The sequence below is a fragment of the Somniosus microcephalus genome, chromosome 8 (assembly GCF_052327205.1).
Source record: "Somniosus microcephalus isolate GS21.2 chromosome 8, FLI_Smic_1.0, whole genome shotgun sequence".
NCBI classification, from domain to species: domain Eukaryota; kingdom Metazoa; phylum Chordata; class Chondrichthyes; order Squaliformes; family Somniosidae; genus Somniosus; species Somniosus microcephalus.
Window position 1 is genome coordinate 153,298,520 of NC_140994.1, and position 16,450 is coordinate 153,314,969.

The window sequence follows — 16,450 nt, forward strand, 5'->3', positions numbered from 1 at the left end:
ATACATTTAAGGTGGAGATGGACAGATTTTTTACAAGATAAGGGAGTGAAGGATTATGGGGAGCAGGCAGGGAACTGGCTTTGAGCCCAAGATCAGCCATGATCTTATTGAATGGCGGAGCAGGCTCGAGGGGCCAAGTGGCCTATTCCTGCTCCTATTTCTTATGTTCTCTCCCTGGCAGCCGTCTGAGGCTGAACCACAGTGTTTGCAACCTTGGTGTCATATTTGACCCTGAAATGAGCTTCCGACCACATATCAGCAGTATAACAAAGACTGCCTACTTCACCTCCATAACATCACCCGTCTCCGCCCTTGCCTCAGCTCATTCGCTGCTGAAACCCTCATCCATGCCTTTTTCACCTCTAGACTTGTCTATTCCAACGTACTCCTCCTGGCTGGCTTCCCACATTCCACTCTATATGTAAACTTGAGGTCATCCAAAACTCGGCTGCCCGTGTCCTAACCCGCACCAAGTCGCGTTCGCCCCTCACCCCTGTGCTTGCTGACCTACATTGGCTCCTGGTTAAGCAGCGCCTCGATTTCAAAATTCTCATCCTTGTTTTCAAATCCCTCCCTTCCTATCTCTCTGAAATCTCCTTCAGCCCACAACCCCCCGAGATATCTGCACTCTAATTCTGCCCTCTTGAGCATCCCTGATTATAATCGCGCCACCTTTGGTAGTCGTGCCTTCTGTTGCCTAAGCCCTAAGCTCTGAAATTCCCTCCCTAAACCTCTCCACTTCTCTACCTCTCTTTCCTCCTCTAAGACGCTCCTTAAAACCTACCTCTTTGACCAAGCATTTGGTCACCTGCCCTAATTTATCCTTATGTGGATCGGTGCCAAATTTGTTGTCTTAAAATACTCCTGCGCAGCGCCTTGGGATGTTTTACTACGTTAAAGGCACTATATAAATACAAGTTGTTGCTGTTTGTGGGACCTTTCTGTGCACAATTTGGCTCCTGTGTTTGCCTACATAACAGTGACTATACTTCAAAAAGTAATTCATTGGCTGCAAAGCACTTTAGGAACAGGAAGGGCATGACCTAGAAACATAGAAAAATAGGAGCAGGAGTAGGCCATTCGGCCCTTCGAGCCTGCTCCGCCATTCAATATGATCATGGCTGATCCTCTATCTCAATACCATATTCCCGCTCTCTCCCCATACCCCTTGATGCATTTTGTGTCCAGAAAGGCGTTTCTTCAAAATACAATTGCTTTTCCTTTCTCTCAAAAATAATTTTTGAATTTAACACAACTTTGATATTCAGTTCCATTCATTGGAACGCTAACCCAGGTAAATCACGTTAATTTGTGAACTGCAAACTTTCAGAATACAATTATAATGACTCCAACTCGCAGTGCATTTTACATTCACAACCAAAACTATGCAATCATCTCGGGCCTGATTGCAGCCCAGTGCAAGAGGGGGAGCATTGCACTGATTTTAACCATATTTAATAATAACACATGCGCACGTACATATATACACACACGTATGTTTCAGGAGGGATAAGGAGTAATTGAAGCAAAATCTTAGAACTAAATTGTAATGACGGGTTCTTTTCAGATGCTGATCAATCTCATGCATTTCACATATTGTCTCTTAAAACACATTGGCCCAGAATTTGCAGTCAGTGGCGAAGCGACGACGATTGCCGTTGACCTTGAAGAAAGCTGCCCACAGTGGTCTTGCGATCTCTGTGACAAAAGCTTTAGCTATCTCAACGTTAATTTAATTTGTAGTGCTGTCAAAAGGGGATCCGTAGTGTACAGCAGCAATGATGTCACCAAGCTGTCTAAACAGCCAATTACATTGAAGAATTTGCACAGACAGCAAACCAGGAAATAAAAAGCACTAATTATCATTTCACTTTTAATTTTTTTTTATAGAGAGCAAAATAAAGATTGAGACATAAACATGGGGTTAAGGTAGAAGCTGAAATATCATAAACTTTACATTTTCTTATTTTAAAAACTAGTGCTGTTTATCATAATGGAGAAATTTGACCTTCCACAAATATAAAATTAGGTTTTCATGTTTGTTCAGCAGTCAATGCATCATTAAAACCCCAGTTACACCTATTCCAACAAGGCTCAACTTTTTTTGGGGTGTTTAACAGAAATATTAGATTGGAAAAGCTTAAGTTTTCATCAGTTCAACTGACTTCACTGATTGCTGGCAGTGGGGAGTTCCACAGCGCAGCCTGTGATGGAGCAGTGAATGACTGACCGCAACTTCAGGATTTCTGCATTTAATCTGCGCATGTGCTAAATCCTGAAGTAACGGTCAGTTTCAGAGTGGTAATGACGGCGAACACTGACCAGTTTCACCATTATTACCACTGCAAAATCTGGGCCTTAAGGATGGAAATTACTTGGCTATAGTAATAGATGACTGCCGATCGGCTCATCTGCTATTTTAACAGAATACCACATAGAGGAATGGGTTACAAATTCAATAAGCAAACCTGTCTGTCAAGTTTGTGAGAAAACAACATTTGATTAGAGTGCCTTCTTGATTGGCCTTCCAATTGATCTGATTAGTTCTGATGTCCTCCAGTCCTGTCTTTTGACTGATGACCTCCAATCCTAGTGAAAAAAGCTGACTTCCATTTCCACGCCCTTTTTTTAGTGAAACACTAACAAGCAGGAGTTGAAATTAATCTTGGGCAGCAGCGAATTGGCAGCTCTTTTTACACCTGATATAAAATCGGAAAAGAAAACCAGGTGGGGTGTAAAATGGCCTACAATATCATTATCGCCTGGTTTGTCCGACCGCCCAAGAGTAATTTTACCCCCACTGACAGATGTGTTAAAATGCATACATAGCAACAATGTGCTGCTGATGCTCAAAGTATAATTTTTATGATTGGGGACATCATTCATGGATAACAGTCTAGCTAACCGTGACCATATTATGATTGAATTCAATATTGGGTTTGACAGGGAGAAGGGGGAGCCATAAAGCAAGCTTTTAAATTTAGTTACGGCTGACTCTGAAGGGATGACGTAGAAATTGACCACAGTAAACTGGGAGGAAATGTTAACAGGTAAAACTACAGATGAACAGTGGGAGATGTTGAAAAATGTATTTGATACAATACAAGCCAAGTACATACCGCTAAAGGGCAAGAGCCCCACTTGTGTAAATAAACAATCTTGGTTAACAAGAGGTGAGAGACAGTATAAAACTAAATAAAGGGCTTGCATAAATGCAAAGCATAGTGGAGATCCCACGGCCTGGGAGAGATATACAGCAAAGAAATACAAAGAAAGTAATAAATGCTGCTGGTTAAGTGATTGAATGTTGGCCAGAACACCCCTGTTCATTTTTGAATAGGGAGGGTGAACAGCCAGTTGTCGTGGTGCATATAGGTACCAATAATATAGGTAAAAACTGGGACGAGGTCCTAAAAGCTGAATATAGGGAGTTAGGAGGTAAATTAAAAAATAGGACCTCAAAGGTAGTAATCTCAGGATTGCTACCAGTGCCACATGCTAGTCAGAGTAGAAATAGAAGGATATTTCAGATGAATACGTGGCTAAAGGAATGGTGCAAAGGAGAGGGATTCAAATTCCTGGGACATTGGAAAGGGTTCTGGGGGAGGTGGGACCAGTACAAACTGGACAGTTTGCACCTGGGCAGGACCGGGATCAATGTCCTAGGGGGAGTGTTTGCTAGTGCTGTTGGGGAGGCTTTAAACTAAAATGGCAGGGGGTTGGGAACCTGTGCAGGGAGACCGAGAAAAGGGAAGCAAGGATAGAAGCAGAAGACCGGAAGGAGAAAAGCAAAAGTGGCAGCCAGAGAAATCAAGGGTGTAAATCAAACATGGCCACAGTAAATAATAATTTTAAAAGGACTAAGAGTGTTAAAAAAACAAGCCTGAAGGCTTGGTGTCTTAATGCGAGGAGCATTCGTAATAAGGTGGATGAATTAGCTGCGCAAATAGATGTAAACGGATATGATATAATTGGGATTATGGAGACATGGCTCCAGGGTGCCCAAGGCTGGGAATTCAACATCCAGGGGTGTTCAATATTCAGGAAAGATAGGCAAAAAGGAAAGGGAGGTTGGGTAGCATTGCTGGTTAATGAGATTAACACAATAGTAAGGAAGGATATTAGCTCTGATGATGTGGAATCTGCATGGGTAGAGCTGAGAAATACCAAGGGGCAGAAAACATTAGTGGGAGTTGTATACAGACACCCAAACCATAATGCTGAGGTTGGGGGTGGCATTTAATGGGAAATTAGAGATGCGTGCAATAAGGGCACAGCAGTTATCATGGGTGACTTTAATCTACATATAGATTGGGCTAACCAAATTAGTAACAATACTGTGGAGGAGGAAATCCTGGCGTGTATACGGGATGGTTTCCTGGACCAATATGTCGAGGAACCAATTAGAGATCAGGCGATCTTAGACTGGGTATTATGTAATGAGAGGATTAATTAGCAGTCTTGTTGTGCAAGGCCCCTTGGGGCGGAGCGATCATAATATGCTAAAATTCTTCATTAAGATGGAGAGTGAAGTAGTTGACTCCAAGACTAGGGTCCTGAATTTAAATAAAGGAAACAATGATGGTATGAGGCGCGAGTTGGCTAGGATGGATTGGGGAATGTTACTTAAAGGGTTGACGGTGGATAGGCAATGGCAAACAGTGGATGTAGTGTATTTGGACTTTCAATAAGGCTTTCAATAAGGTCCTGCATAAGAGATTAGCGTGCAAAGTTAAAGCACATGGGATTGGGGGTAAGGTACTGATTTGGATAGAGAACTGTTTGGCAGACAGGAAGCAAAGAGTTGCAATAAACGGGTCTTTCTCCGAGTGGCAGGCAGTGACTAGTGGGGTACATAGAATCAGAATCACAGAATCCCCACAGTGCAGATAGAGGCCATTTCGGCCCATCGAGCCTGCACCGACACATAACCTATCCCCGTAACCCCACGTATTTAATCCCCTAACACTAAGGGTCAATTTATCATAGCCAAATCAACCTAACCCGCACATCTTTGGACTGTGGGAGGAAACCGGAGCACCCGGAGGAAACCCATGCAGACACAGGGAGAATGTGCAAACTCCACACAGACAGTCGCCCGAGGCCAGATTTGAACCCGGGTTCCTGGTGCTGTGAGGCAACAGTGCTAACCACTCTGCCACCGTGCCCCGCAGGGATCGGTGCAAGGACCCCAGCTATTCACTATATATAAATGATCTAGACGAGGGAACTAGATGTAATATCTCCAAGTTTGCAGATGACACAAAGCTGGGTGGGCGTGTGTGTTGTGAGGAGGATGCCGAGAAACTCCAGTATGATTTGGACAGGTTGGGTGATTGGGCAGATGCATGGCAGATGCCGTATAATGTGGATAAATGCGAGGTTATCCACTTCGGTGACTAAAACGGGAAGGCAGATTATTATCTGAACGGCAATAGATTGGGAGAAGGGGGAAGTGCAACGAGACTTGGGTGTCCTTGTGCACCAGTCGCTGAAGGGCAGCAGGCAGTTAAGAAGGCAAATGGTATGTTGGCCTTCATAGTGAGAGGATTCGAGTACAGGAGCAAGGATGTTTTGCTGCAGTTGTGCAGGGCCTTGGTGAGACCACACCTTGAGTATTGTGTGCAGTTTTGGTCGCCTTATCTGAGGAAGGATGTTCTTGCCATGGAGGGAGTGCAGCGAAGATTCACCAGACTGATACCTGGGATGGCAGGAATGACGTATGAGGAGAGATTGGGTCGATTGGGCTTATATTCACTGGAGTTTAGAAGAATGAGAGGGGATCCCATTGAAACTTTTATAAAATTCTAACAGGACTAGACAGACTAGATGCAGGAAGGATATTCCCGATGGTGGGGGAGTCCAGAACCAAGGGTCACAGTCTAAGGATAAGGGGTAAGCCATTCAGGACAGAGATGAGGAGGAATTTCTTCACCCAGAGGGTGGTGAACCTGTGGAATTCTCTACCACAGAAGGCAGTTGACGCCAATTCATAAGAAATATATCTAACTCCTTCTTGAATATATTTAAAGGCTAAAGGGATCAAGGGATATGGGGAGAAAGCAGGGACAGGGTACTTAATTTGGATGATCAGCCATGATCTCATTAAATGGCAGAGCAGGCTTGAGGGGCCAAATGGCCTACTCCTGCTCCTATCTTCTATGTTTCTATGTTTTCCATTGGATCTTTATGCCCACCTGTGGGGGCCATGGTTTAACGTCTTATCCAAAATGCAGCACCTTTAACACTTGCTCAGTATTGCACTGAAGAGTCAGCCTAGATTTTGTGCCCAAGTTTCTGGAGTGGGGCTTGAACCCTCAACCTTCTCACTCAGGTGAGAGTGCTACCAGTGAGCCAAAACTGACACCAGAAAATTCTAATTAACTAAGACACCAGCATTGCAAATATGGCATCATTTCTACAATCCTTGATATTATCAAACATGGTTGCAACAGATTAGTTATTTCAGGGAGTTTCCTTGGCCAACCTTAAATTTCTCTGCTAGTTTTGTATCTCTCCCTCTGCTCTATCTTTTGTGCCCCTAGTGGTTCTGCAACACATTTTTCAAGGTTTTTTGAGACATGGAATCATTGGGGTTTGGTTTGAGTGAAATGCAGGTGTTTGTGTAAGAGAGATCTGTAACCAACCATTGGTTGTGGTTAGCATCGGCCAGTTTCCTAGATAGTTTATGATTGTGTTTGTGATAGCGACTTCCCTCAGACTGTCTAGAAAATAAGCATTGATTTAAATTCATAGTAGCAACTGTTATTATAGTACCGTTATACTCACAATAGCACCTTTTTTAAGGTACTCATCTGACAATCAAAAGGTTGTGGCTTCAAGGCCTATCTGAGAAACGTGACCTCACTCTCTCTGTGTCCTCGTTCCTTTGGATGAAATATTTAACTAAAGTCACGTCTGCCAATCCTGATGTGAGAGAGGTTCAAATCAAATCAAATCAAATCAACTTTTATTGTCATTGTTAGTGCACAAGTGCAGTACAACGAAATGTAGGCTTGCGGCTCCCGAGAGTGTACAATTTGGATTAGGACACTTAAACATTTCAACATACATTTATGATGCATGTGACAAGATGGGGCACTGTGGTGTCACATCCTCTATAGCATGTAATTTTCTAATGAACTTTGGTATAGCATGTGTTGCTGCAAAACTTACTTCTCTTGTCTTCTCTTCTCAGGGTTCTTCGTTCCTCCGGAGGCAGTGATGAGAAGGTACAACGCATAACTACTTTTTATGTAGTGTTAAAATTGTACAGGTTTATTTTAAAGATTCTCAAACTACGGGAAACTATGCCAAGTATTTTTCAATTGTACAGGTTCACTGTAACTCTTTCATTTTGTAGCATCGTCAACAAAAGCTTCTATTTATATCATATGCAAAAAATACCGTCTTCCCTGAAAATGGATTATAACATTCCAGTATGGTAAGATTGTAATACCTCAATTATTGATTTGATTCAGGCCCATCTTTTTTCCTGGAAGTCCTGGGTGTATGTCAAAGCACCAAACTGTCAATACCAAAGGGCGCAGAGTTCAGCCTTGTTTAATCATGCATGATTGTGTGCCTATTAAGATCATGTCCGTGTAAGCCAAGTTGTTTAGTGTTGTAATTCAAGGCTTAATGATGAGATTGCCACTTTGTGAAGTCTATCAAAACTATGGAAACCACCAAAGCTATAGTGATTGCTAATGCATTGTTAACTAGCATTATTAATACTTGTGTTTATTTCTCACCATCAGGTTTGCTTTGAGTAGTGATATATCTGTTACACTTGATTCAGACTCTAAATATGAAGCTTGGAGAAAATTTAATTAAATGGCATTTTAATTCATTTAAAATATGTAATTAAAAAAAAAAAAATTATTTCATGTGTTCATGTATTTTTTAAGTGATCCCCATTCATACTTATGGGAGTTACGTACGTACGTAACTCCCATAAGTATGAATGGGGATTCCCTTTTATTGGTTGGGCCGGCCCACATGATCCCAGGGGCACTTGCGATCCACATGCGCCCCTTGAATACGTGGGCCTCTACCTGGAGAGGCCCAGGAGCGCAAGTCTCCGTACCTCCAGGGCCACCAGGTAAATGTGTAGATTTTTTTTTAACGGGGAAGCCTCCAATCACAAATTTTGGGCCAATATATACACCAGAATCCTGATGCACACCTGTACATCTTTTTTGTAAATCTTTTCATTCAAAAGTTCAGATTATATCCAAAATTCAGTTCCAAGAAAATCAACTGTGCAGTTTAAACTCAAGTGCAGATTTTGTGCCTAGCTGAGTAAAATGAATGGACTCAAGGATGCGCTTTGTCTTTGTATAAATTTTCATTCATGTGGCTGGGGGGGACTGAAGTTCAGCTAATTTTTGAATTTCATTTACTTTTCTGAAAACTTGCTTCAAAAATATTATTTATTTACATACCAAAACTGTTGTGTCCGTGTATAATAAGACACAGACTGCAGGAGAACGGTACAACAGGTGTTTACTCAACGTGGCTCACACGGGAACTGATCTGTACAGATTACTACTCAGTGCTATTTTCAGGTGTGGTCACTGCCGGTACTACAGTATACATGAGCTGTAAAAGATAGTTCCCCCCTTAAAGGTATATACATTACAATTCCTCCCCTTTTAGATTAACAGTACCATAACACTCATTTAACAATTAAATATCAAACTAATTACAATTAAGACTTTTAACATGCAACATTAGCTGAAAATAGTCTATTTATATATTCAGTCTTTGGGGAGGCTTCCTGATCCTTTCTGGACAGCGCCTTTCCCGAGTGTCTTGCTCTTGGTGCGGAGGCGATTCTGGCCCCCTGTCGTCGGTTGGTTCATCAGCTTCCGATGCTACTGTTTCTGGGGTAGATGCGACCTGTACGTCCGGTTCATCACCAGGTACGTATGGGCGAGGCATGGGGTTGACTTGTTCCTGTGACTTTAGGATCTGGTCAGCATGGCGTCTCACGATGCTCTCCCCAACGTCCACTGTGTACATTAGTGGGCCCTGCCGTGTGCATATTGTTCCTGGCTGCCATTTTTCTGTTCGGTAGTCGCGGGCCAAGACTGGTTGCCCTACATTGAAGCTCCTTGTTGGCTTCTCATGGATGTGCTGGAATTGCTTACTCTCAACATCTCTTCGTACGTTTGGTCTGAGCAAATCCAGGCGAGATCTTAACCTTCGGTTAAAGAACATCATGGCTGGGGCCTGGTTGGTGACTGCATGTGTCGCATTCCGGTAGGCGAACAGGAAATTGTCCACCTTGTGCTGCAGCAGAATGTTGTCATTGTACATAGCCTTTATTGCCTTCTTAAAGGTTTGTACGACCCTCTCAGCCAACCCATTTGTGGCTGGATGATACGGGGCGGATGTGTAATGCCTTACCCCATTCTTTTTCAAGAACCTCCGGAACTCTTCGGACGCAAACTGTGGTCCGTTGTCGGAGCAAATCTGTTCTGGCAAGCCATTCCTGGCAAAAATGGTCCGTAGGACTGCAATAGTTTTCTCCGTGGTGGTGGAGGACATTTTGATGACCTCAGGCCATTTCGAGTGCGCATCCACGGCTATTAAAAACATGTCCATGAATGGACCAGCAAAATCAATATGCACCCGTTGCCATGGAGATGAGGGCCACTCCCATGGGTGTAGAGGGGCCTGTGGTGGTGCATTTTGGACTTTCTGGCATCCTGAGCAGCTCTTGGTCAGGTCCTCGATTTTGTTTATCGATTCCCAGCCACCACACATAAGCCCTGGCTAGGCTTTTCATTTTTACCCCTCCCAGATAACCCTCATGAAGCTCATTGAGCACTCTCCCTTAACTTGGGTGGAATTACCACTCGGGATCCACACATCAAGGTCCCCCGGCACACTGACAGCTGTTCTCTCCTTGTCGAGAATGCTGGCAACAGTGAGTCGCCATGTGCTGGCCATCCCTTCACCGTCAAATCATATACCCGAGACAGTGTCGGGTCATTTCGGGTTTCCTTTTCGATACAAGCGTTAGTTACCGGTAGGTAGTCAACTATAGTCGAATGGAATATTTCGACAGGATCCACTGCTGGTGCTTCCTTTGCAGTAGGCAGTGGCAGGCATGATAGCCCATCAGCATTTCCATGCTGTTTCGTGCCCTTATATTCAATCTCATAGTGGTGCGCCCCTAGAAAAAGTGACCATCTTTGTAGTCGTTGCGCAGTCATCACCCAAACGCCCTTCTTCGGATTAAAAATGGAGACAAAAGGCTGGTGATCAGTCAGCAAGGTGTATTTCTGCCCGTGCAGATAGTGATTGAACTTTTTCACTCCCCACACTAGGCTGAGGGCCTCCCTGTCAATCTGGGCGTAGTTATGCTCGGCTGAGGTTAGTGATCGTGACGCAAAGGCTATTGGCCTCTCTGAGCCGTCCGAGAATTTGTGCGACAGCACCGCTCCAATGCCGTAGGGTGACGCATCACATGCCAACCGAATTGGTAATGCTGGGTTGTAATGGGCCAATACCTCTTTCAATGTGATTAGTGTTTTGCTCTTCTGGAAAGCTCGTCTACATTCATCACTCCACTTCCATGGCACCCCAGTTTGCAGTAGGGTGTTCAGTGGGTGTAGTATTATAGACAAATTTGGCAAGAACTTATGGTAGTTTACCAGCCCGAGGAACGACCTCAGTTGTGACACATTTTCCGGTGCTGGAGCCTTGACTACTGCCTCAATCTTCTCTGGGGACTTATGTAACCCCTCTTTATCGATAACGTGGCCACAATACGAGATCTGTTTTCTAAAAAACTCGCATTTGGGGCGGTTAGCTCGGAGCCCATATTCCTGCAATCTAGTGAGCACCTGCTCCAGGTTGGCAAGGTGATCACTGTCATTTTCGCCCGTGACCAGGATGTCGTCCAAATAACACCGGGTCCCTGGGATCCCTTGCAGGCCTTGTTCCATTGCCCTCTGCCAAATAGCCGGAGCTGATGCTACCCCGAATACCAGCCGGTTGTATTGGTAGAGACCTTTATGGGTGTTGATTGTGAGGTATATTTTTGATGCTTCTTCTACCTCCATTTGCAGATACGCCTAGGCCAGATCAATCTTAGTGAAGCATTTCCCTCCAGATAGCGAGGCGAAAATATCTTCAATCCGCGGAAGTGGATATTGTACGGTGTGAAGGACCGGGTTCACTGTTACCTTAAAGTCTCCACAGATGCGAACCTTCCTTGGTTCCCCAGGCGTGCTGCTCAACGACTTTTTCATCACGGGGACGATGGGTGTAGCCCACTCGCTCCAGTCTACCTTGGACAGTACACCTGAACGATCCAGACTCTCCAGCTCTGCTTCGACAGCTGGGCGGATCGCATAAGGTACCGGTCTGGCCTTAAAAAATTTGGGGCTTGCGTTTTCTTCAATTTTAATCATTGTTGTCATGCCTTTTAGTGTTCCGAGTCCTTGCTGGAACACTTCTTTCGCGTCAGTTAGGATCTTTGACAGTCGCCCAGGTGTGACGTCGTCATCCTTTTTGTCAGCCACAGTCAGTGCCTGTATGGAATGCCAATCCAGTTGTATTTTCTGGATCCATTCACGTCCCAGTAATGGTGGTCCTCCATCTTGCAATACATACAGGTCTAGTTTTGGTGTTTCCTTACCGTTATATATAACGGTCACCCTTATTTTTCCTTTGGGGTAGACTTTTTGCCCCGTGTACATCTTCAGAATAATTTTTGTATCTCTCAAGGGTATGTGTGAGAATAGCCGCTCGTAGTCCCGTCGGTTTATGACTGTTCGGGTTGATCCTGTGTCCAATTCCATCTTTACCTGGACTCCTGCTATCTTGAGAGTGACCCAATTGGTTCGGTGATCCTCCGTTGTGATCACATTATGTAGTTTCAGACAACTCGGTTCCCTGCTTTCGGAGTTGTTATCGCTCTTTTGTTCGTCTGAACTATTCTCCGTTATCTTATGTACCTTCTTGTACTTTTCTTTGGTAGGTTTCTTATTGCTGGTTTTCTTTCCCGACCTGCAGACTCGTGCTATGTGTCCTACTTTTCCACACTGTCTGCACACTTTGTCTTTGAACCAGCAATTATTCTGGTCATGTGTTGTTCTGCCGCAGCGATAGCACTTCTCTGTTCCATATGACATTTCGTTTGTGCCATATTCTTGCGGTCTCTGTTGTATCTCTGCAGCGCACCGTGCTGCTGCTTCATATGATACCGCAATGCTGAAAGCCTTTTCCAGCATAAGGTCCTTTTTCAGATAAAAGCCGTTTCTGGGTTCCTTCACTTTGAAGCCCACACACAAACTTGTCCCTTAAGGTATCTGCCAGTCCCGCTCCAAACTGGCAGTGTTTTGATAGTTTGTGCAGTTCTGTTAAATTATCAGCATTGCTTTCATCCTTATGCTGGTTCTGTTTGTGAAACTTGAATCTTTCTGCTATCAGCAGCAGTGTGGGGTTTAAATGTTCCTGTAGTGTCGTTACTATGTCTTCAAAACTCTTTTCCATTGGCTTCGTTGGGGTTACTAGATTTCGTAATAAACCATATGTTTTTGCACCCATTAAATTTAACAATACCGACGCTTTCTTGTCATCTGACACCTCATTTGCCTTGCAGTACACCTCTATTCGTTCGACATATGTAGTCCAATCTTCGACTTCATTGTCAAATGCGGTGATACTGCCACTCTTCGGCATTTTGGGTGTGGTTTAAAATGGCATCTCCCGCACTTTCCTTCCTCCCCCGCTGCTGCCAACGCCGCTCTCGACGGTCCTCGTGGCAACGGCGGCGCCTCGTGGGTTTCTGCGTGTGTCTCTCTCCCTCTCTTCGACGCTGCTCAGCCCCTGAACACCGGCTGCGCCCTGTGTGCTCTGCCCTCTTTTTCTCTCTCCCCTGTCGACGCTGCTCAGCCCTTTGCTGTGCTGCTCGGTCGGGCTCTAGCCCGCCGCTGTCCGGAAAGGGTCTGCGCACTACCTGTTGCCAGCCCGTTTTGCTGGACCACCTCAACTGGAAAGCCAAGCCTGGCTCTCGACAGCCTCCCCCGCAATTCTCGAGTCTCTGCTGGATGACTTGGCGGTTGCCCGTGGTCGACGCCCGAGTCTCTGGCCTTGGCCTCCAATCCACTGATCTCCAGGAACGAATCCCCGGGAGGTGATGCAGAGTTGCAGGTAGGTTCGAACTTGCCTTGTTGCCAATGTTGTGTCCGTGTATAATAAGACACAGATTGCAGGGGAACGGTACAACAGGTGTTTACTCAATGTGGCTCACACGGGAACTGATCTGTACAGATTACTACTCCAGTGCTATATACAGGTGTGGTCACTGCCAGTACTACAGTATACATGAGCTGTAAAAGATAGTTCCCCCCTTAAAGGTATATACAGTACAAAAACAAGGAGTGGTTCCTTTTATATGCACAGACCAAGCTCTCATAGAAACATAGAAGATAGGAGCAGGAGTAGGCCATTTGGCCCCTCGAGCCTGTTCTGCCATTTAATGAGATCATGGCTGATCATCCAAATTCAGTACCCTGTCCCTGCTTTCTCCCCATATCCCTTGATCTTGTTGTCCTTAAGAAATATATCTAACTCCTCCTTGAATATATTTAATGAATTGGCCTCCACTGCCTTTTGTGGTAGAGAAATCCACAGGTTCACCACTCTCTGGGTGAAGAAATTCCTCCTCATCTCAGTCCTAAATGGCCTACCCCTTATCCTTAGACTGTGACCCCTGGTTCTGGACTCCCCCGCCATCGGGAACATCCTTCCTGCATCTAGTCTGTCTAGTCCTGTTAGAATTTTATAAGTTTCAATGAGATCCCCTCTCCTTCTAAACTCAAGCGCATATAAGCCTAATCGACCCAATCTCTCCTCATACGTCATTCCTGCCATCCCAGGTATCAGTCTGGTGAATCTTCGCTGCACTCTCTCCATGGCAAGAACATCCTTCCTCAGATAAGGTGACCATCACTGTACACAATACTCAAGGTGTGGTCTCACCAAGGCCCTGTACAATTTTAAAAAATTTTTTTATTCATTGATGGGATGTGGGCGTCGCTGGCTAGGCCTGCATTTAGTGCCCATCCCTAATTGCCCTTGAGAAGATGGTGGTGAGCCGCCTTCTTGAACCGCTGCAGTCCATATGGTGTAGGTACACCCAGAATGCTGTTAGGAAGGGAGTTCCAGGATTTTGGCCCAGCGACAGTGAAGGAATGGCGATACAGGTCCAAGTCAGGATGGTGTGTGGCTTGGAGGGGAACTTTTAGGTGGTGATGTTCCCATGCGTCTGCTGCCCTTGTCCTTCTAAGTGGTAGAGGTCGCGGGTTTGGAAGGTGCTGTTGAAGGAGCTTTGGCGAGTTGCTGCAGTGCATCTTGTAGATGGTACACACTGCAGCCACAGTGCGCCGGTGGTGGAGGGAGTGAATGTTGAAGGTGTTGGATGGAGTGCCTCCAGGCCCCACAAGGAAACCTTGGCCTTCCCCTGTTGGAAAACTTGCCTTGTGCCAGTGATCATCTTGCGGGTCCCTGGCGGCGGCCTCTTGTCACCCAATCTTAACAGACAAGCAACTGCTTCCTACTCCCTTCCCAGCCATTTTGGTCAGGAAGTTGGCAAGCAGCATTTTAATCAGGCTCGGCCATTAAAATTAGGGGAGCCTACGCGCTGCCACTCCTGGACAGGCAGGCACACTGCTTGCCTTGCCATGACCCTGGCCAGCAGTTAAAATTGAGGTTAATTCTAGCATGTTCTGAAAGCAGTGTAGATTGCTGCTGATAATTAATAGTCTGCAATGTTGAAATGTTGTACTTGGGGAAATATCCTGAACTGAAGTTGGCAAGTATGTAAATAAATGTTGCAGTCTAAGACTGCTGCCATAGAGGCCACAGACTCTCTCTTCCAACTTAGACTGGCTTGGGATCACATTAAGTGAGCAATTGTTTGGAGCTTTGATAATCTCATTGTTGCCATATGGTCTGCTATTGCATATATATTTTTTTATTGGGCATAGTTGTAACGTCCGTGTGTAATTGAGACACGGACTGCAGAAGTTGGTTATAACAGGTGTTTACTGAATGGAGACAAAACTGGAACTACTATACAAAGTTACTTCACAGGCTTATATACAGGGGTGGTCACTACTGGTACTGCAGTATACAGGGGCTGCAGAATATAGTTCCTTCTTCAAGGTACATACACTACAATTCCTCCCCTTTTAGCTAAACAGTACATAACATTCGATTAATAATTAAATAACATATTTACAAATACAGTTGCTATATACATTAGCTGAAGTTAATCAATTATAAAGTCAGTCTTTGAGGAGGCTTCCTGATTCTGTCCGGATAACGCCTCTTTGAGGTATCAGGGCCTAGAAATTCAGTGTAGCCACTTTTGGGGCGGTAAAGTCGGGCGGGCGCTAAAGTTAGCGCCCGCCGGAAAGTGGAGGCCACTTCGCCGATATTCAGTAGCTTTGGCCAAGGAGTTTGGGCGAGCGCTGAAACTGGCGTTGCACTCCTATCTTTAGGCGCTAAGCCGGCGGTGCAGACTGATAACGCTGAGGCCGGGCGCAGCGCAGGTGCGGTCATGTTTTGATTGACAGCAGACACCTTGACGCCGGCCAGCTCTTAAAGGGGGAAGGGTCGACTTTGTCTGCTGCCACGCCCTGGATGGTGGAGCCCTGCAGCTAGGCCTGAACACTGCTGGTGGACCCAAATAGCGCCTGAAGCCATGCAGAAGGCCCGTGAACGAGCGCAGCGCTTCTCAGAGCATGCTTTGAGGGTGCTGCTTAGGGGTTTGGAAAAGAAAAGAGAGATCTTGTGCCCGGACAGTGGCAAGAAGGCTCCCAGGAGGCAGTACAGGAGAGCCTGGAGGGAAATCGCCCAGAGGGTCTCAGCCAACAGCGATGTCCCCAGGACTGGTGACCAATGCCGCAAGAAGTACAACGACCTCACTCGGTTGGTCAGGGTGAGTACCCTTTCCAGTGTCCTCCTCATCCTTGCATGTGCACCTCACATTATGGGCAAAGGGACCTCAAAGGCCTAATGGCCAGCCCTCCTCCCGCAGCTATGGCACTGGCATGATCATCAATAGCACTTTCTGCACTTTACACACTGGCCAAGCTATTCGACCATGGGAGGCAGTGCACACAACAACAGGGCACCACACTGGCCAAGCTATTCGACCATGGGAGGCAGTGCACACAACAACAGGGCACCACACTGTACTTAGAGGCCGTCCTTTCTCTTGCAGGCCAAGCTGGCACAGAATCTGAAGAGCCGGACTGTCACCGGGGGAGGCTGTGTCCAGTTCCAGGAGCTCAGTGACCTGGAGGAGCGCGTGGCTCGACTCATGCGTGCCCGGGTGGTTGGCCCCGTAGCTATTGGAGATGCCGACCCTGTGCTGGGCCCCAATGGTAAGGACATGACCGTTTGGACCTCTCTCATTCCC

The 16,450-nt window shown here is 45.7% G+C and overlaps 1 protein-coding gene across 5 annotated transcripts in view; it reads left to right on the plus strand.

Moving 5' to 3' along the window:
• Positions 1–16,450, plus strand: part of pdlim7 (PDZ and LIM domain 7) — a 166,629-nt gene that overhangs the window by 72,508 nt on the left and 77,671 nt on the right. For all 5 annotated transcript variants that reach the window (XM_085995255.1, XM_085995257.1, XM_085995259.1 and 2 more), the window contains exon 3: positions 7,199–7,232. In XM_085995255.1, coding sequence (XP_085851381.1) covers positions 7,199–7,232 — 34 coding nt within the window. The remainder of the gene's footprint in view (positions 1–7,198; positions 7,233–16,450) is intronic.